Genomic DNA, 22,219 nt, shown 5'->3' with positions numbered 1-22,219 from the left:
CCCAAATACCCAAGAGACAAGAGAGAATATTTTGTGCATAAATGTATGAAGATACTTGCCAAAAGAAAAAAGAGGAAACAAATTTCCTCTAAGGGAAATAAGAGGTAGGCGCCCAACACAAGTAAGAAGCAAGGCAAGGAACAAAAAAGGAAACAAATCCAAGGCTTAATGAAGCCCACCTTGGCCGAGTGCATCATAGAGGAAAAGAGGAATTTGGCTCATGAATATGTGATATTCTATAGAAGAGGAAACTACCTTATTGAAGGTAAGACCTCTCCTATAAATAGGAGCCTCATTCTTCTCATTTTTCTCATTCCACATAAGTTAGAGATTGAGAGCTTCTCTCTCTAGAACTTGTGGTTGCCGCCCCTCTTCTCTCTCTCTCTAAGTTTATTTTCGATTTTTCTTGTTTTGGCACCTAGGTCCTCACTCGACCTAGTGTTTAGCTCTGCGACTTCAAGACTCGTTCTTAAGTTGTAGTGTTTAAAAGTGCCCACTCACTAATTCCTTTATTTCGAGTGATTTAGTGATAGAAACTTTCGTGGTTGCTCGAAGTGCCGAGGAAAGAAAGAGAGACGTGCTGCGAGGGGACACAAGCGTTGCAAACTTTCCAAAAGCTTCTTCAAAGTTCAAGCTTCAAGAAAGGTTAGTAAACTTCTAGCTCATATTGGTTTTTAATTACATGTACTTGCACTTGTCTAGGTTAGTAAAAACTGTTTTTACTTGTAAAAGAAAATTTTTAAAATTCCGCCGCTTACCGAAGCGTTAATTATTTTCTCAAACCCTAGATCGATTCCAACAAATGGTATCAGAGCTATGGTCAAAGATTAGCATGTACATGTTTTTAAAATATGAGCTTGAAAATCGATTTCGAAAGTTTACTAATTTTGTGACAAGTTAAGAATTGTAATCTTAGATTTTTTTTTTAATTTATTGCTCTTGCCTTTAAATTAAAAAGCATGTTCATTTTCTATGAGTTTGGGATGTTTTTAAAACAAATTAAAATCAGTTCTAAAAGTTTTTAATTTTTTATATTGAAAAACGTGTTTTAAAGTTTTGAGAAATTTCGGTAAATTTTGTGACTAGTTACCTTGTCTTTCTAGTTTCTTTTATTTACCGTATTCGTTTTATGCTTGTTTTTATTTCTTTTATTCTATGTTATTACCCTGCTAATAAAACACAAATAAAAGCTTTAAACAACATCTTAAAACGTTCCGTTACACTCGATTCTTTTTCGCACTTAAAAAGGACCAAGCTTTAATTTATTTCTTTTTCTTCGAGCTGGAGTAAACCCGCATTAAAAGTGGCATAACTCTCTGCTCAGAAATCGAAATTTAATGATTCTAGAATCAAATTAAATCTCTGTCTGTCCTCTGTCCAATGCCACCGGTTTCGGCTCAAAAGGACATCGGAGCCGCCAGATATGGCGATTTTACTCCGAGGTGCGCGGCTGTCTGAAACTCCAGTTTTTTTAGAAATCCGGATTTTCAAACCCCACTACCATGAGTTATAGAACTCTAATGAGAAAATTTTCTTGAGAAAAAAAGTTTTTCATATGATTATAAACATGATGTGTAAGATTAAAATTTTTGATTTTTGAAAGATTAATTGAAATTGAGTTCTTACAAAACTAGTTTGAATTTTGAAAAACCGTTTTCACTTTCAAACTTGAAAATATTTTTTCATCCAAATCAAATAAGTTTTCAAAATGTTTTCAAAACTATATCTATATCACATATGTTCAAAATCTATATGCTCTTGAAAATTTGAGTGGGAGGTCTTCTTGTAGACAAGCCGAAAAATAAAAAGATGTGTAATCTCAAACTTTCAAGTGTTCGAGTGAGTTGAAGTTCACACTTCCCTCACGCGCTTTCCCGAAATAGAAAATAGGAAAAGATCGAGTATGTACCTTGTGCCTTTATTCACTAATACTACTCTGAACATGTCGATCTAGGATTCTCTTCTAGTTGTCCGCTCTGTCGCTCTCTAACTAGGAAATCTGTTTCCGAACTTAAAAGAGTCGATGAACCAACTCCAAAAACTAAGTGGGAGGGTTATACTTGTTGTTTGTAACCCACGATCCCCAACACTAATGAAAAGTGCAAGTGTCGCCGGATTAAGAGTCACCCTCGTGGCCCTCTCTTAAATGAGAGTACTCAAGGGCGCTTTGCTCTGATCATTGCTCAATGAGCTACGTCCGAGAGTGAGACGATGATGACAAGGCCTCCCCTCGGCGGATTGTTTTTCAAAGTCAATCTTTTGGACTAAGTGGTTGGTTACACACTTAGACTCAATCCCTAGTAATCCTCCCTCGAGGCCCTGCGAAACGATGTGAGTGATCAAACTAATTTACAAGGTGGCTAGTCAAAATTGATGTATTGACATCTTGGCTATGCATTAATGATGAGTCATTTACTTATGAAAGGAGACTTGTTGCGGCCTTCCCTCGAAGGAGATAAGTGTCATTTCGTTCATAACACCTTTGGATTTTATAAAGTCTTTAACAAACTTAAATCCTAAACCAAAGACTAATCATAAACTTGTTTCAACTTTTATAGGCAATATGTCTCCCAACTCTCTCTCTTTCATTCTTTCCTCGAACAAACTCGAAAACGAAAACTACATAGACTCGAAACGTAACCTCGACATAATACCTACCGTTAACAAGCACAAATAGGTACTCACCACCCCGTGTCCTCCTCTGACGAATGATGATTCAACTCAAGAGGACAATGACGCCTTAGCGGCCTGGCTTCGATCCGATGAGATTGTGAGGTGCTACATCTTGGCATCTATGAACAATATGCTGAAAGAGCAACATCGCGACTTCGAGACTGCCGCTGACTTGCTCTACAATCTCCTTGAGATGTTTGGAGGGCAAAGGCGTCAAACAAGGCAACAAGCAGTCCGACAGTTTATGAACTGTCACAGGAAGGCTAGGACTCCTGTTGGAGACTTTATGATACTGATCATTAGTTTTCTGAGTAAAATGGAAATCCTAGGATCTGAGATTGATGGGAAAAATGTCATAGATGTGATCTTAGAAACTCTCCCCGCATCTCTTGATACCTCTAAGATGAACTGCTCCATAAACAAGCTAGAGTACATTGTTACCGAGCTTATGAAGAAGCATCATACTGTTGTAGGTCTCACTAAGAGAAAGAGGAATCAAGGAGAGGCACAAGCTGCTGAGCAAAAAGTCTCCGCCTCTGGAACTAAGAAGAGACCTCACAAGGCCGATAAAAAGAACTGTCCTGCCAATCTCAAAGCAAAGGAACATAGTATTGTACTAGTTACCGAAGCATGCTTAGTAGCTGATAATGTATCAACGTGGATTCTTGACTCCGCTGCTACTAACCATATTTGTTGTTCCTTGAATGGTTTCAAGAAAACTAAAAGCTTAGAGGAAGGAGAGTTCTGTTTCAAATGGCGTGATGGGAGCCTGGTGTCTGCAAAGGCTGTGGGATCCGTGACGCTGTCTTTTGAAGACCGCACTTTAAACTTGAATAATGTATATTTTGTTCCTACCTTTGGGAAGAACTTAATATCCGTTGCTCGTCTTCGTGAGCAAGATTATTGTTTAAAGTTCATTAAGAATGGAATTCGTATTTCGTTTCCTGATAATTCTTTTGTCACTGATGCATGTATGAAGAATGATCTTTTCTACATCTATCCCACTCAACCTTCTCTTTTAGACACCGAAATAGATAATGATCTAATTAGGGAGCCAAAGAGGATCAAACTTTCTGAATCCTCCGATCTAACAAAATCAACACACCTATGGCACTTAAGACTTGGTCATATCAGTCTAGAAAGGATTAAGAGACTTGTGAGGGATGGTCCACTCCAAGCCTCTGCAATAGGTTCACTACCTACTTGTGAATCCTGCATAGAAGGAAAAATGACTAAGCGACCTTTCTCTGATAAAGGTCGAAGAGCCACTGAGTTGCTGGAACTAATACATTTTGATGTATGTGGTCCGCTCAGCCAACAGGCACGTGGAGGATACGAATACTTCGTTACCTTCACTGATGATTACTCACGATATGGGTTTGTCTATTTGCTCAAACACAAATCCGAGACCTTTAACGTATTTAAGGTCTTTAGGGCTTTAGTGGAAAAGCAAACAGGCAAAGTGATCAAAACCCTTCGATCTGATCGAGGTGGTGAGTATATGTCTGGAGAGTTCGATGACTTTCTTAAAGAAGAAGGTATTGCTTCTCAGCTTACCGCACCTGGCACACCTCAACAAAACGGAGTGTCAGAGAGAAGAAATCGAACTCTTATGGAGATGGTTAGATCGATGATGAGGTACTCATCACTCCCGCTTTCCTTTTGGGGATATCACTACTACAAATACAGTTTTCCGGTGCGGATCACTTTTGGGTGCGACTATTCGCACCTAAAAGTCGCACCAAAAAGACTTTTAGGTGCGACTAGTCGGACCCAAAACTCAATTAAGCGCTGGAAAATTTTCGCAAATTTTTTTGAATTTGGGTGCGACTAGTCGCACCCAAAAGTGTGTTAAGACTATTGGGTGCGACTAGTCGCACCCAATACTTTCTCCAGAGTAATAGGTGCGACTTAGTCGCACCTAAATGCCCAAAAAATTTCAGCGGCCAAAACTTCCCCCTTTTTTTTACAAATGTCATTGGGTGCGACGTTGTCGCACCCGAAATCACTAACACAGGTCATTGGGTGCGACAAAGTCGCACCCAAATTCAAAAATCTGTATAAATGAAGCAGCATCTTCATTCTCTCGCCAAAGACCCAAAAAAAAACTCCTGCGATTTCTCTCTCCGATTTCTCTCCTGCATTTGCTCCCACCCCCGTCGCCGCCACCACTCCAACCGCCACACTCTTCTCTCCTCCTTCTTCCTCTCTTCTACCTCGCGAGCTGTTGGCCGAACCCCTCCACCATCGCGTGCGCTCCAGTCGAGGAAGCAACACCTCCGTGAGCTCGCCGTGACCACCGCCCGAGAAAGAGACGCCGGGAAGGAGAGATAACACGCCGAGGAGTCCAAAATTCACGAGAATCTCGGTAAGAAAATCAAACCCGAAATGGATTTTGAGATCTAGGGTTCTTGGTTTTAATTTTTGGGGGTTTTGAATCCTAGTTGAATTCAGTGAAATTGGTTAGTATTATATGTTTATAGCTCGAATTTGTGGATTGAACTCGAATTTCCTTGGTTTGGTACTGTTTTGGTCGAAAATCTCATGAACTAGGGTTGGTTTTGGGGCTTTTGGAATTTCTGCGTGTGTGTGTCCGTGTATGTGTGTTTATGTGTATGCCTGACCGTGTGCGTGTATTAGTTTGTAATTTTTATGTGTATGCCTGACCGTGTGCGTGTATGTGTGTTTATGTGTATGCCTGACCGTGTGCGTGTATTAGTTTGTAATTTTTATGTGTATGCCTGACCGTGTACGTGTATGTGTGTTTATGTGTATGTCTGACCGTGTGTGTGTATGTGTGTTTATGTGTATGTGTGTTTATTTTTGTGATTCCGTGGATTATGCTTAGGATTGAACTCGTGTTTGCTTGTTTTGCCTTTGGTTTCGTGTGATTAAGAGTTTTGATTTCTAATTTTTCTTAGTTTGGCCGAAAAATTGGAAAATGCAATTTGGGTTTTCATGAGAAGCTTAAATCTCTGTCCGGGTTTTGTATTTTATTTGCTGAATTGGAGATTTAAATGTTTAGCTTAAGAATTCATGTGATGAGTGTTTTGACTTCTTGGCCTTGTTTTGAATCTGAGTTTGAGTTAGTTTTGGATGTGAATAACTTAGCAGAATAGATGTGTCCTAGGACGTTCTAGGATGAGATAAGAGTCGAGAAAATAAGTAACTTTAGCGCGAGGTAACCTGAACACGACTCTTGTGGTTGTTTGTCGTGTTTCCGAGGTTGAAACGCAGGTACGAGGCGACGACGAGACTGTTCCAGGAGGTCGCCGAAGAGCAGCGAGGTACGATGGAGCTATGCCCAACTTTGGTGACGTGGGCAGCGGCTCGACAAGGCACCGAGAGGCTGCGAAAGTGTGCAGCAACGACGAGGTTTAGAGCTGCGAAGCCTCGGCGTGGCGTAGACTTGAGGCAGCGAGTCCTCGAGGCTAGGACCGTTAGCTAGAGTCTAACTATAATCATGTATAATTAGTTGAAAAAAAAATGTAATTGTACACAGTTAAACAAGTTGTGTAGTTTCGGGATTCACTTCGAGTGTCTCGGGTTAGCTTCGAGTTGTTGGTTAGAGATAAACCGAGAGTCGGTTTCCAATCATAGAATTCATATGAATAAAAAAAAAGTCTTAAAAAATAAACTATTTAGTTATTTGTTTACAATTATAGAATTCATATGAATAAAAAAAAAAAAAAAGTCTTAAAAAAATTATTGGGTGCGACTAGTCGCACCCAATTGCCTGGCGCGAAGGCCATTGGGTGCGACTAGTCGCACCCAAAGACTTGGCGCGAAGACCATTGGGTGCGACTAGTCGCACCCAAAAACTTGGCGGGTAGACCAATGGGTGCGACTAGTCGCACCTAATGGCCTTCCCGCGGACTTTTTCGCACATCTTTTCTGACTTATGGGTGCGAATATGGGTGCGAAAATCCGCACCTAAAAGTCGCACCTAAAAGTCATGACCATCGGGTGCGACTAGTCGCACCCATGACCTTTAGGTGCGAACTTTCGGGTGCGACTTTGTCGCACCTAAAGGTATCATTGGGTGCGACTTTCGACCTTTAGGTGCGAAAAAAGTCGCACCCAATGCTGTTTTTTGTACTAGTGTATGCCCTCGAAACAGCCGCTTACATTCTGAACCAAGTTCCGTCTAAAACGGTTCCTGGTACTCCTTATGAAAGATGGACTGGCCGTAAAGAAAGTTTGGGCCACATCCGAATGTGGGGTTGCCCTGCACATGTGCTAAGGCAAAAGACTAGCAAGTTGGCTAGTAGGTCAGAATTGTGCCTGTTTGTGGGATATCCAAAGGAAACCAAAGGTTTCATTTTCTATAGTCCCGAGGACGATAAGACTTTCGTTAGCACGAATGCTCGTTTCCTTGAGGACGACTTCATGAAGGATGCGAAACCTAGAAGCAAAATTGTGCTTGAAGAAAAGTTGGGTGAGGAAGCTTCTACCTCATCTGTAAGAACTGTTCTTACCCCAACTGAAACACAACCTAACTCATCAGAATCTCGTCAAGTAGTACTTCGACGTCGTGGGAGGGCTACTCAAAAGCCTGACAGGTACATGTCTTATGGAGACTCTCTTGTAGCCGTCTCCGACATGGATGACCCTGTTTCCTATAGCCAAGCGATGGCTTGTTCTGAATCAAACCTTTGGCTTGACGCCATGAAAGTTGAAATGCACTCGATGTATGTCAACAAAGTCTGGAAACTTGTAGACCTTCCTGAAGGGATTAAACCCGTAGGGTGTAAGTGGATATACAAGAAGAAAAGGGGTCCTGATGGGAACGTCGAGACGTTCAAAGCACGACTTGTGGCGAAGGGTTATACCCAACAAGAAGGGATTGACTATGAAGAAACCTTCTCGCCAGTGGCGATGCTTAAATCCATCCGCATACTCCTATCCATAGCTGCAGCTCTCGACTATGAGATCTGGCAAATGGATGTCAAGACAGCCTTTCTGAATGGCAATCTTGACGAGCGCATTTACATGGCTCAACCAGACGGTTTCGTGGATAAAGGTCAAGAGACCAAGGTTTGTGAGTTGCTTAAATCCATTTATGGACTAAAGCAAGCATCTAGGTCATGGAATATTAGATTCGATGAAACTGTAAAGAGCTTCGGCTTTGAACAGTCAATAGATGAGCCTTGTGTTTACAAGTTAATACACGAAGGCAAAGTTGTGTTTCTAGTACTATATTTCGATGATATACTACTCATTGGTATTGACGTGGGTAAGTTATCTGAGGTTAAGGTCTGGCTAGCAAAGCAATTCGATATGAAGGATCTAGGAGAAGCCGCCTACATTCTGGGGATCCAAATCTTTCGAGATAGGAAAAAACGGACCCTGTCGCTCTCGCAAGCATCTTATATTGATGAGGTGATGGATCGCTTCTCGATGCAAGACTGCAAGAGGGGTCAAACACCCTTTAGGCATGGAGTTTCACTCTCTAAGGACCAGTCTCCCAAGACTGCACAAGATATTGAAGATATGAGGAAGATTCCTTACGCCTCTGCCGTAGGAAGCCTCATGTATGCTATGCTTTGCACTAGACCTGATATATGTTTCGCCGTTGGCGTAGTTAGCCGTTTCCAATCCAACCCTGGACCCGAGCACTGGATTGCTGTTAAGCATGTTCTTAAGTATCTTCGATGAACTAGGAACTTGATGCTTACATACTCAGGTACTGACCTGACTATGACGGGATATACCGACTCCGATTTTCAAGCGGATAAGGATTCCAGGAAATCCACTTCGGGATCTGTGTTCATCCTTAATGGTGGAGCTGTTGTGTGGAGATGTATTAAGCAATCTTGCATTGCTGACTCTACAATGGAAGCAGAATATGTGGCTGCTTGTGAAGCATCCAAAGAGGCTGTATGGCTTAGAAAGTTCCTTAAGTATTTGGAAGTTGTTCCAAACGTCGACGAGCCCATGACCCTTTATTGTGATAATAGTGGGGCTGTCGCTAACTCAAAGGAACCTAGAAGCCATAAGCGCTCTAAGCATATTGAGAGGAAATACCATTTGATTCGAGAGATCGTGCAGCGCGGAGACGTGGAAGTGAAGAAGATCTCAACGGTGGACAACCTCGCAGATCCATTCACCAAGGCCCTAGCGAACAAGGTCTACGACCAACATCGTGAGGGATTAGGCATGAAGGACTACACACACCTTCTTCGAGTCAAGTGGGAGTTTGTTGTCAATGGTGCCCACAAGAAGAGTTGTAGTCTTTATTTTGTACATTTGATGTAATAAAGTCTCATGAAGACTCTTGCTTGTAATTGCCTATCTATTCATTAATAAAGTTGAAATGTTCATTCATTCCTTCTTTGTTTGAAGCTTTATGATAAAACCTTAGTCTTTTAGTCCATAAACAAACTTAACAACTTACGAAGAGACAAATGTAGATTTGCATGAACAAACTCTTCGTAGTTTGCTTAAAACGATATATTCGCAATCTTAGGGTCAAAGGACTATTGACCTCAGTACGATTGTTAGAAGAATCTATGATGTCTGGTTATGAGGCATTGAGAGTTGGGGGCTCTATAGGTCTTCTAGGTATCTTCCGAAGGTACTGAATTGACCAGTGCACTTCTAGAGACAATACAAGAACAAACCATTTAACCTCTTATGTCTCGAAGTCACTATTTATGAATTGCATCATGCTTACCTTAATCCTGAAATGAGACATGCCATTTCACACCTTAGTATTCTCATTTGAGAAAGTCAAAGTTCGGACTCACTATGTGATTCCGAACAAGGCCTATTGGTGAAGTACTAAGTTGTGATTCTGTCATGACTAACTTTGTGAAGTTCTCATAGATATGGAATTCATGTACAAGATTGCTGAAATGCAATGTATGTCACCTCATGCTTTGTTCCTTGGAGTGTGAATAAATGAACTGGCCAGTGTCCAAATTGAGTCCTGACTCTTTTGGATGAAACAATGTGACTTGTTAGCTCCTCGTCAATACATTGTTTCTAACTTATTCACAAGCGACAAAGGAGTTGAGGAAATAACAGCTAGAAGGGTAAAATGGTAATTTAGTAAATCCCGACTAGCTGATGACATTCATGAAGGGTAAACATAGATAATATTCAGTGGATCCGCTCATCATAATTAGGTCGAATTCTTGAGTAGAAAATAAATTCATTTGAACCAAGAGATTTTCAGTGTCAGCTCTTTAGTGGAGTCAGTTGGCATTAAGCTAAACTTGGAAAAGGTTTGTGAACTTTTGAGTCCAAGTGTTTAGCTCAAGCTTTGTTCATTTGGGTCCATGAGGTCACTGTCACGAATCACATCGATAGGAATAGTTAAACTGGAAGCTAAGTCAAAACAAGAACGAAAATAGTTAAAAGGGTATTTTTGTCTTTTGAGACATATGATGAAATGAATGTCAATAAATTTTTTGACAAGCTCATTTGATGACTTAATGTCACTCGGCCATAACTTGATTATTGGGCCTCGTGAATTAATTTCATTTCATAAGAATTTTATTGAAAATTCTTAATGGGTCTTTTTCATGTTGTCATGAACAAGTGGAAAAGCTTCTAGAAGGCCTTTCTAGATAAGTTATAGGCGCCCAAATACCCAAGAGACAAGAGAGAATATTTTGTGCATAAATGTATGAAGATACTTGCCAAAAGAAAAAGAGGAAACAAATTTCCTCTAAGGGAAATAAGAGGTAGGCGCCCAACACAAGTAAGAAGCAAGGCAAGGAACAAAAAAGGAAACAAATCCAAGGCTTAATGAAGCCCACCTTGGCCGAGTGCATCATAGAGGAAAAGAGGAATTTGGCTCATGAATATGTGATATTCTATAGAAGAGGAAACTACCTTATTGAAGGTAAGACCTCTCCTATAAATAGGAGCCTCATTCTTCTCATTTTTCTCATTCCACATAAGTTAGAGATTGAGAGCTTCTCTCTCTAGAACTTGTGGTTGCCGCCCCTCTTATCTCTCTCTCTAAGTTTATTTTCGATTTTTCTTGTTTTGGCACCTAGGTCCTCACTCGACCTAGTGTTTAGCTCTGCGATTTCAAGACTCGTTCTTAAGTTGTAGTGTTTAAAAGTGCCCACTCACTAATTCCTTTATTTCGAGTGATTTAGTGATAGAAACTTTCGTGGTTGCTCGAGGTGCCGAGGAAAGAAAGAGAGACGTGCTGCAAGGGGAGACGAGCGTTGCAAACTTTACAAAAGCTTCTTCAAAGTTCAAGCTTCAAGAAAGGTTAGTAAACTTCTAGCTCATATTGGTTTTTAATTACATGTACTTGCACTTGTCTAGGTTAGTAAAAACTGTTTTTACTTGTAAAAGAAAATTTTTAAAATTCCGCCGCTTACCGAAGCGTTAATTATTTTCTCAAACCTTAGATCGATTCCAACACTTTCTGCATTATTACTTGTCATTATATCGTACCTATATACACAGTTACATATTAGCGACGTTCTAGTTAAAACACTTGTAATGACAAAGGGAAAAGTTTTAGTTTTACCGTTTTCCAGGAAAAAATGCTCTTGCCCACCGATCAAAACCGACTTCCTCGAGATACTTAGCCATCTCGACATCTTTTCTCCGCAATTGCTGAGAATGAGCTTCGAAAGCCCTCTTATTGAAGGCATAAGCGGCTTCATACAGTTCAATTCCACAATGATCGGTCTTGAATTTGTGTTGGACATTTAGTTTGAGATGATGGAAGCATGCTCCATGAGGGATACCGGGAAACACCACTTCGACGTCATGTATGATGCTAACATGTCGATCGGATATGAACACCAACTCTTCAACGTCTTCACCGATAGCTTCTCTCAACTTTCTCAAAAACCAAATCCACGAAGCATGACACTCGCTATCTACTACCCCGAATGCAAGTGGATATAATTGTGAATTAGCATCCATCGCAATTGCGCATAACAACTGTCCACCGTATTTTGTCTTCAAAAATGAACCGTCTAGTGATATCACCGGTCGACAAGACTTGAATCCTCTACGACACGCCCCAATAGAAAAGAACGCGTACTTGAATCTATCGCCATCTTTCACAAACGCAGTCAGAGTCCCAGGGTTCTTCTGCTCCAACATGTATAGCCAAGATGCTAACTTCTGATAAGATTCTTTTGGCGTACCCCTTACGTATGAAATTGCTTTCTCCCTGGTTCTCCAAGCTTTCAAGTACGATATGTCAACACCCCATCTTGTCTTGACTTCCTCTCTTACGCTATGTGCCGAATACTCAGCCATATAGCTAATATTGTACTTATCTTTAAAGACGTGACCAATAACCCATGGTGCAGCTCCTCTATGTCCTTCTGTTCGAACCACACGCACACAAGAATGTCTACTCTCGTACGACGTAATCTGCCACATTTCAGACCACTGCACAACACCCCTCAGCTTCCAAGTGCACATCTCATTTTTGCATATGACATACCATCTACTTCTCGAAGAGGATTTAACTCTAAACTCGAAATTATTTTTTAGAGCAAAAACATGAATCTCTTGCTTCATCTGCTTCTTGGACTCAAACTCCTTCCCAAGATACATTTCTTCTGTGCTACCTATTGCATTCAATGGTTATAATACATATAACATTACATTTTTCATTTAAGAATATAAGTACATCTCATTCTTAATACCTGTCGAAGAATTTGGCAACCGACTTGGATCGTCATTATGTTCTTCCTTAACAAAATCATCGGTTGTGAACTCAGGGGCTTTCCATGAATAAGGCACGCAATCTGTTGGTGGTACAACTTTATGAGGGTTACGTGATTGTTCACCGTGTCTCGATGGTTCACCCTGTCCCGATGGTACTGTAAAATGTTTTACAAAATCTTCATATTCTTCAGTGTTCACGAACTCTTCAAATTCTGTTCCTTTGTCACAGTTGTTTCCATCATCTAGGTCAAACTTGTCGTCATCATCCAGATCGTTGTTGTGGTAGTCATATCTATCACGCTTGTATAGTTCATCGTCTCGGTCATCTATTCGACTGTTGCACACATGATTATCATCTCGATCATTTGTAATAAGATTATGTTGTCTCTTGTTGAGTTCAACATGAGACAATTCTTCGTTCATGACATTTTTCCCTTTATCTTTTTTTTTTGGAGTTAAGCCTTGACTTCTTTCGATACCAAAGTTACACAAAGTGCATAACTTCTACGACTTTTATTCTTCGTATAATACTTAACGTCCATATCGTCCTTCAACAAAGCAGGCTCAATTGGCATATTACCAGCCTCATATGGAACTTCAAACTTTAAGTCATACTTTGATCTGTCTATATCGACTCTCTTGTACACCTTGTCGACTAACTCCATGTAGGTTGTCTCTTTCGAAACTTCAAGCGGAAATGTTCTCGCGTTTTTGAACACGTATAAGTGTCCATTTCTCTCCCTCGTGCCGTTAACCATCAATAAAACTGCAAGAAATATCAAAAAAATGCATTAAACTTTGATTTTTTCCAAACTCATCGGAATTGGTCGGAACCGGTCGGAATCGGTCGGAAACGGTCGGAAACGGTCAGAAACCATCGGAAATTTGGTCTTGTCGGAATGTGTCGAAAATTGTCGGAATTTGTCGGAATTTGTGGCTTAAATTTCATCGGAATTTTTACATGATTTTCATCCGAAAAGGTCGGAATTCATCGGAAATAACGTTAAATTCCGGAAACTTTTACCTACATCTACCAACTTTATTTTTTCTATACAAGCTATATGACTAAAGCAATAAAAGATGAATGGAGAAGCATACTTACCCATTTTGAAGGAAGTACACCAATTGGATACGCGAAATGATGAAAAAATGATAGACAATGAGAGAGAATGAGAGAAGTAGAGAATGAATTTTTTTTAGTAGTGTTATATGGTCTTGTAAGGGTATTTTTGTCCGAAATGTGTCCAAAAGTCCAATTTTGGATATTTTTTAAGTAACGGGTCTAATGGTGATATTTTCATAGTTTTTGGGTCTAAAAAATGAAATTTCTCTTTGTGTTTCTATCAATTACAAGAAAACTTAAGACAAAGATATATTGAGAACTTGATTGTGCTTCGCATTCAATATAGAGCATAAGGTAAGGTCAATTCTAGAACTCAAAGCCTTATACCATTGAATAACATGAAACTTGATTCCTTTAATTCAATGTACAAAATCTAGGAAGATATTCCTTGTTGTGATGACTCAAGATTCCAAACACTAATTCACCCTAGTGGCTCTCTTCAATGAGAATACAATGAACTCACACCAAGTCTATAAAATTGCTTCAAGATAAGTCATAAAGAGATATTATAGTGTCAAGACTTCACTTAGGATGATTAATATGAAAGTGCTCTCATATAAAGACTGAAGTGGTTATTATACACTCAGGCTCTATCCGAAGTAACCCTCAACAGAGGCTATACAAAAAAAATAAAAAATAAAATAAAAATAAAATAAAAAAATTAGAATGATCAAATCAAATTGTGATTAGCTAACAATACTACTATAAAATATGAGTTTTTATGGTGCGTTAAAACGAGTAATATTTAAAATTTTAGACAAAAAGCGTCACGTACGATCCACATTGTTATTCATATAATTAGCACGGTCTGAACATGTTCTCGGACCCGCTGAGTATGTGATCAGACACTCCGAGTATGTGTTTGGACACTTTGAGAATAGTAGGAATTCAGCACCGTGCCCGAATAAAAACGTCCGAAGGCTCATTAAGTTTAAAGAACGACTCGTTCGTAAGGCAAAAACGAATTCTACCGAATAGATATTCGAAGAGAAGAGAAGTTAGTAGTTACAGAGACTAGTCAGAGTTAGAAAACGTGGCCGCATCATTATTTAAATAATAATCGCATGAGAACATGTGCTCATCGGTTAGTAAAAAAAAAAATAATTACTAAACAGTTATGAAAAATAACCACCCACGCACAAGAAAAAAGGGAAGTTACAAAATAACTACCACATCATGGGCTTTATGACCCCATGATCTTCAAACCCACCTCTATAAAAGAGAAGTTAAAATAACAAAGAGAGGGAGAGTACACGTCACAAGTCTTACCTATCACAAAACACCCTCATTTACATTTTCTATTTTACTAGATTCATCTGTATTTCGAGAAAATCATACATGGAACACTTATGTGCTTGGAACTGTATATTCGGGGTCTAGTGTTCTTCGCAAGATCGTTGTTGTACCATTTTTGTATGTCAACACATGTCATATTTTAGTTTTCCAGTTAAATTGTGCCCATTTAAGAAGACATAATTAATATTATTAATCTTACATTTAAAATAATTAAAAAATAACTAGAGTTTATAAAAGACATCCTTGCTATTTCAAGTGCTAATTAAATAAAAACCAACTCTAATTTACATAGTGTTTTCAATTGCCAATTATTAGTCAAAACATTAATCGAAAAAAAAAGTTATTAGTCAAAACAAACATAGTGTTTTTTGAAATCTACGGTTGTGTTTGGTTCTCAACTGCAAAAGAGTTTTTGACTTTTTAAGATAAAAAAATTGGAAACGAAAAATGAAAGTTGCGTTTGGTTGTGTTTTCGGAAAAAAAATTTAAAATTTTTTGAAGTTGTTTTGCAAAAGAGTAAAGAAAACTGAAAACAAATAAAATGTGTTTTTGGAAAAAAAAAAAAAATATATATATATATATATATATATATATATATTTTCTCTCCTCCTTCTTCTCATCCGCGCGCAAGACTTGAAAAAAAAAAAATCCGACCATCTTTTTCAATCACCACCGAACCTCACCGTCGCCGCCAAATAGTTTTCATTTTTTTCAAAAGGTGTATCAAATAATTTTCATTTTTTTTTTCATTTTTTCAAAAACAAAAATGAAAACTGTATCAAACAGTTTTTTCAATTTCTCAAAAACAAAAATGAAAACTGTACCGAACAGCTTTTTGAAAACAACTGCAAAATAATTTTTCAGTATAACTACAAAAATTAGAAAATGGAAAACAAAAACCAACTGCCAAACAAAACCTAGGTGTCTCCACCTAATTTCGTTCTTCCAAACTGTCTTATTTTTTATTTTTGCATAGGATTGTGATTAATCTGACAACGGCAGTAACGCATCGTCTCAATGGGAACCATTTCCCTTCACTCCCACCTTCTGCCGCCAAAAGCCACCGCTGGTCGACCAGCTAACCGCCGAACTCCGCCGTTTCGGCGAGCCCGGGCTCCGACGAAGCTTCGTCGGAGGAAACTGCCGGCCGTCGAACGGAAGGACATCGCATTTCCGGAGTCGTTGCCTCTCCACAGCAAGAACCCCAGCGCCGTGTACGCCGATATCCAGAGGTTCGCGAGGCTAAACAAGCTCGAAAAGGCCTTCGCTATCCTGGACTACCTTGACAAGCAAGGAATCCCTGTCAACGCCACCACTTTCTCCGCCCTCATCGCCGCCTGCGTCCGCACCAAGTCCCTCGCCCACGGCAAGCAGGTCCACGCCTTCGTCCGCGCCAATGGCCTTGAAGCCAACGAATTTCTCCGCACCAAGCTCGTCTACATGTACTCCTGTTGCGGCTCCCTCGACGACGCCCGCCAAGTGTTCGACGAAATGCCCGGCACTAGTGTCTACCCCTGGAACGCCCTCCTCCGCGGCTCCGTCGTCGCCGGCGGACGGAGAAACCGCGAAGCCGCCTCGGCGTACCGCGAGATGCGAGCCATGGGGCTCGACCTCAACGTCTACACCTTCTCCAGCATCATCAAGAGCTTCGCCGGCATGCCCGCCTTTTCTCAGGGCCTCAGAGTCCACGCGCTTCTCGTGAAAAACGGCTTCATCGGCAGCCAGATTCTTCAGACGTGCCTCGTCGACATGTACAGCAAATGCGGCAAGATCAACCTCGCTCGAAAGATGTTCGATGAAATTCCCGAGAGAGACGTCGTGCTCTGGGGGGCGATGATCGCCGGGCTCACGCACAACCGGCGACAACAAGAGGCTTTCGACTACGTTAGGGAAATGACCCGTTTAGGGACGCGACCAAACTCGGCGATACTCACCACGATCCTTCCTGCGATCGGAGACATGTCGGCGCAGATGCTCGGCCGGGAAGTCCACGCGTACGTGGTCAAAACGAAGAGCTATGCGAGGCAGGTCTTCATTCAGTCTTCTCTTATCGACATGTACTGCAAATGCGGCGACTTGGAGAACGGGCGGCGCATATTTTTCCGGTCCGACGTGAGGAACGCGATCTGCTGGACCGCGATGATATCCGGGTACGCCTCCAACGGACGGCCCGATCAGGCTCTGAGGTCGCTCACTTGGATGCAGCAGGAAGGGACAAAGCCCGACGTGGTCACCGTCGCCACCGTTGTCCCTCTCTGCGGAGAACTCAGGGCTCTCAACTCCGGAAAAGAAATCCACGCCTATGTGGTGAAGAATCACTTCTTGCCCAACGTCTCCATCGCCTCGTCGCTGATGATGATGTACTCGAAATGTGGCGTCTTGCGCTACTCCTCGAGGCTCTTCAAGGCCACGGAGGAGAAGAGGAACTTGATCGTGTGGACGTCCATGATCGACTCGTACCTCGAAAACGGCCGTCCGATCGACGCTCTCTCCGTTTTCCGTTCAATGGCAGAGTCGAAGCACCGCCCGGACTCGGTCGCGATTGGGAGGGTTCTAGTGATCTGTGGCGATCTGAAGAGCTTGAGGCTCGGGAAGGAGGTCCACTGCCACGCGCTGAAAAAGAACTTCGAGTCCATCCACTTTGTCTCGGCGAGGATCGTGAGGATGTACGGGAGTTGCGGCGCGGTTGACTACGCTAGATCGGCGTTCGATGCGATCCAGTCGAAGGGCTCTACGGCATGGACTGCGATCATGGAAGCCCATCAATACAACGGCTTGTACCGAGACGCCATAGCTCTGTTTGACCGGATGAGCGACCGAGGGTTCAGTCCAAACCACCACACCTTTCGGGTGCTGCTTTCGGTTTGCGGTGAAGCCGGATATGTCGACGAAGCGCGCCGGATCTTCGACCTGATGACTCGGCGGTTCAAAATCAAAGCGTCCGAAGAACATTACTCTTTGATTATCGAACTTCTAACGCGTTTGGGTCGAGAAGATGATGCACAAAGATTTTTGCAACTTAGATCTTCTTTGTAATAATCTCTACTCAACTAGCTTCCATGTTTTGTTGTTACCGACACCAATACATTGGGAAAAACGAACAAAGATATATGTTATTTTTTTTCCAACACTGATTATTATTCATTTTGCGTAATTTTTTTCTGAAGTATATATTGAGCCAGCGATATTATGCATATTTCATATTAGACAAATGCAGAGGCTTAAAGTTTGAGGTGGTATTATGCCATTCGAACAATAAGGATGCGGATTTCTTAAAAGTAGTTGCCTTTTCAAATAAGCAACTAATTTTAAAAATGATGTATTTACTAAAGGAAAGAATATATATATATATATATATATATATATATATATATATATATATTGTTGCTCGTGTCCTGTATACTTCGACGCTAGAATTCTCTAACTAGTTTTTTGTTTTGTTTATTTTAGTGTGTCATATTCTGAATCTTTAAGGGCCGTTAACAAAATAACAAAATTCAGCAGAGTTTATTCTGACTAGCTTGGAATTAGAAATTAGAAGTAAAAGGAAAATGTCAGAGAAAATAGGAAATAAATATATAACTGGTGGGATGATTCTATAATGAGGTCATTTTTAGACACCGGAGAATGACACCCCATTTAAAAAGGCTTGGCCAGTGACGCAAGGAGTCCAAGTCTAAGAAGAAAAATACTTTTTTAGCAGCGCTCCTAACATTAATCTCAAAACAACATTCAATTTTAGCTCTAGAAGAAGTGGACCTCAAATAACATCTATGGGATTTCCACCAAAAAATCCCTCTGAGGAAAAATCTCAGCAAACGCGACCTTGAAAGTCGCATTCCCTCTGAGGGAAGGTCTCAACTCCTCACATTACACATTACACATACGGATGAAATTCTTGACTATGAGCTCGACTCCTTACTCTTTAACAAAGGCGATGATTCCGACAACAATCCTCACAAAATAGCTCCATTACGTCTCGGCACTCGATTACGCACCCATAACTTGAAACTCCCATGAAATCTTCGAAATAACTGTCAAATACAGTCAAACAACGAGCTAGATTCAACCCGAAAAAGAGCGGATTCATAGGTTGGGATAAACACGAGTGTTCTTCAGAGGAAATCGGCTGAATCTTTGGATTAATTGATTTGATAGAAAGCTAGGCTTTGTGCCGATTGCTCTGCTGAGAACTACTGTCGTAAACACCGTTGATTAGTGGAGAAGCTGGAGTAGGCATATTTAGCCGAACCGGGGTAAAAATCTTCGTGTCCCGATTGTTCGTGATCCAATATGTGATCGACAAACCTTGTTTTTCTGTGTGGTTGAATAATCGTTCGAAGAGAAAAACATTCACAATTTCATAGCTTCAACGGAAAAATGGTTTTCGCAAATATAGAGATTGATCTCTTCAATGGAAAAGGTGGCTTTGCGATATGGAGACAGACGATGAAGGAAGTCTTGGTTCAAATGAAGGTTGCAAAAGTTCTCAAAGGCGAGAAGGAACTTCCATCGGCGATGACGAAAGAAGAGAAAGAAGATCTTCTAGAACTGGCATACAGTACCATTGTCTCGTATCTAGGTAAAAGGTACTCCGAGAGGTCTCCAAAGAAAGCACTTTGGCAAGGGTGTGGCTCAATATTTTTTCTGGGTTTTGTTGATTTGTGGTTTATTCCGGTTGATATATGTTTAAATTTTTTTTCTAAATTTATTTAGGTTTATTATAAGAGTTGAATATTTTTTCTGGGTTTTGTTGATTTGTGGTTTATTCCGGTTGTTAAATGTTTAATTTTTTTTCTAGATTTATTTAGGTTTATTATTATGGTTGAATATTTTTTTCTGGGTTTTGTTGATTTGTGTTTATTTCGGTTGATATATGTTGGAATTTTTTCTTTCTAGATTTAATTTTTTTATTATTAATATTTTGATTTATTCTGGGTTACATATACTTCTACCCAAATGATTAAATCTTTTGAAACCGATTGTTTAATTTTGTGTTGGAAATGCTTACCCAAATGTATATTTCGGTTAATGCTTAGTTGGATGGTGTTAATTTCTGTTAATTTATTTTGTTTGTAATGTTGGTTAATTTAATATTTAAATAAAAAATTGTGTTTATTGTTAAAAACTCTGTAAATGATGGTTAATCTCTATTTATTTCTAAAGGTCAAATGGAATGCTATAGTTTTTTATGGTGGTAATTTATGTTGTTAATTTCACAAAGATGTTTATTTATGAAATTTTTTGATTTTTTGGAATGTTTAATAAATTTGTTGGTAAATGTTGGTAAATGATGATTAATACTGAATTGGATTTTAAACCAAAATATGATAGTCTAATATTTTGCTGAATTGTGGGTGTCAATTTATAGGAAACAATGGGAAAACGTGACAGCGGGTCTAAATCTTCAAGGAAAAAACATTCAGAATCATCAGCTAAGGTATGTTAAATGATATATTTCATAACTAAAAGTACCTAGGCCTAATACTAAGTCCGTGTATCGCAGATTGGTGAATTTGTAGTGCAACCAGAATTATGGAACCCAAAAATAAGAATATGTCAACATTCCAAATTGGGAGTATTGAAGGACATTCTATCTTGCCTAGAAACTGATAACTAGAATATGATTTTTCGTGACAGGCCGTTTGAAAGATTGACACAATTTTTTGGTGACATGTTTCCAAAACAACTTGCGCATTTTCTTGTTTTGCATCAAGTAAAGAGCGAAAAAGCAGATGAACTATGGTTCAAAATTCGAGGCAAAAGTTTCTTCACAATATTATTTTTTTGCTTATGTCAGGTTAGTATTTGAAATTAGTGTATATTATGGGCTGTAAATTAGTGTTTTATTTTTCCCTTTATTAGAGTTTATTTAAGTTATGTAAATTAGTGTTAATTTTGAAGCTGGACCTATTGGGTTTCATTCAATTTCAGGTCTGAATTGTGATAAAATTCTATTACCAAATGAATAAAATTTGGGGAACAATTTAGCAGGACGTTTCATGTCAGTAAGAGACTTGCAAATTCCAAGAACTTTTATAGTACTCTTGCAGTCTATCCTGCAAGCAAATGACGAAGAAATGATGTCGCTTGTAAATCTAACAGTAGTCGAACGCATGTTGATACCGAAGTAACGAAAAGTGTTGATAGTTCAAGAGCATCTGTGACTTGCTACCAATCTTAAAGAGTTTGCAGAGTATCCTTAGGCCGAGCAAGTTTCAATGCACTATGTTAATCGATGCATAGATTTCGTTGAAGCTTTCTTCGAAAACATTGACAGGGTACAAATCAGAGGCTTCATTTATCCGTTACTGGCATACGAAGTGATACTAGCCCTAGTTGATCAAGAATTCACTACAAGAAACAATGATGTGAGCTATCCAATGATGTTCAAATGGACGTTCAACAAGAATCAAGCGTACGATCATCTCACTGACAAGATCTTTGGTAATGAAGAGGTATGGAATACTTAGTGTAAATGTGTATTGAACATTGTTATGCGCAGTGTTATTAATCATTGTTAATTATGTAAATGTAGATTGCTCGATAATACAAATCATATTGTATACTTCATGTTATTAACCATTGTTAATTTCTGTAAATGTAGATTGAAGTGCTTGTTATATCAGCCACACAAGAAGAACAAGAGATGGGTCACCGGAAAGAGAAGTAGTTGATGGCATTCGTGAAGAAAAGACATCGACCAGAAAAGGAAAAAAAATAGTAGGGACTTATGAGGGGAATGAAGATAGTGATCAAGTGATCATGGAAAAAATAGAAAATCTATTTAAAGGATACAAATACGTATATGTTAGATTTGAAGAAACACTGAAAGAGGTAAATGACCTGAAAAGAAAGTATAATGAAGACATGGAAGAAATAAAAGTATTAAAGAACAAAGTTCAGCTGCTAGAGGAGCAACAAAAAGATACAAGGATTGAAGAGGTTAATTTCTTATACCCATTGTTTCTTTTTATACGTAATCTAACCATGTGCATTGCGTTCACATATTTTCCAAGATGCTAGTGGAGAAATGAATTTTGACGACATCATGGCAACATAATTCTTAGAAGAGGTAACTTTGAAATTGTGAATTTGAGAAAATGTTAACCTATTTCAGAACCGTAAATTCCTATTAATATCATTAATTCTATGTCTTTAGGATGATGTTGTTGATGACTACAACCTGAAAAAAATATGAAATCAATGTTTCGATTTGAATTTACTCTATTTCTAAAGTTAAAAATCGCGGGTGCTCAAAGACAGTGGCTGAAGTAAGTATATTTCCGATGTGATCAAAGAATTGTCTGTTTTGTTTATTGAACATGACAACGGCCTTATAATTTTGTTATTGAATTGCAGTGGAACAATAAGTGGACACCAAATAAAGTGTCTGAATTAATTGCCGCAACTATTGGAACATCAAAGGATGCAACCAAATAGCTTAACGAGACTTCGCATACTATT

At 39.6% G+C, this 22,219-nt stretch overlaps 1 protein-coding gene across 1 annotated transcript; it reads left to right on the top strand.

Moving 5' to 3' along the window:
* The first annotated feature begins 15,710 nt into the window (after positions 1-15,710).
* LOC149390493 (Pentatricopeptide repeat (PPR-like) superfamily protein) lies at positions 15,711-17,882 on the top strand. Its single transcript, XM_089618630.1, has one exon. The coding sequence runs from the start codon at positions 15,770-15,772 to the stop codon at positions 17,786-17,788; it is 2,019 nt and encodes a 672-aa protein (XP_089474756.1). The 5' UTR covers positions 15,711-15,769; the 3' UTR covers positions 17,789-17,882.
* Positions 17,883-22,219: the final 4,337 nt, after the last annotated feature.

The sequence above is a fragment of the Urtica dioica genome, chromosome 7 (assembly GCF_054948205.1).
Source record: "Urtica dioica subsp. dioica isolate 48M chromosome 7, U.dioica_male_clone48M_v1_H2, whole genome shotgun sequence".
NCBI lineage: Eukaryota > Viridiplantae > Streptophyta > Magnoliopsida > Rosales > Urticaceae > Urtica > Urtica dioica.
The sequence above is the reverse complement of the archived record's forward strand: the minus strand, read 5'-3'. Positions and strand labels throughout refer to the sequence as shown.

Excerpts from the sequence above, each read along its gene's own strand:
- LOC149390493 (XM_089618630.1), top strand. The coding sequence starts at position 15,770 with ATGGGAACCATTTCCCTTCACTCCCACCTTCTGCCGCCAAAAGCCACC.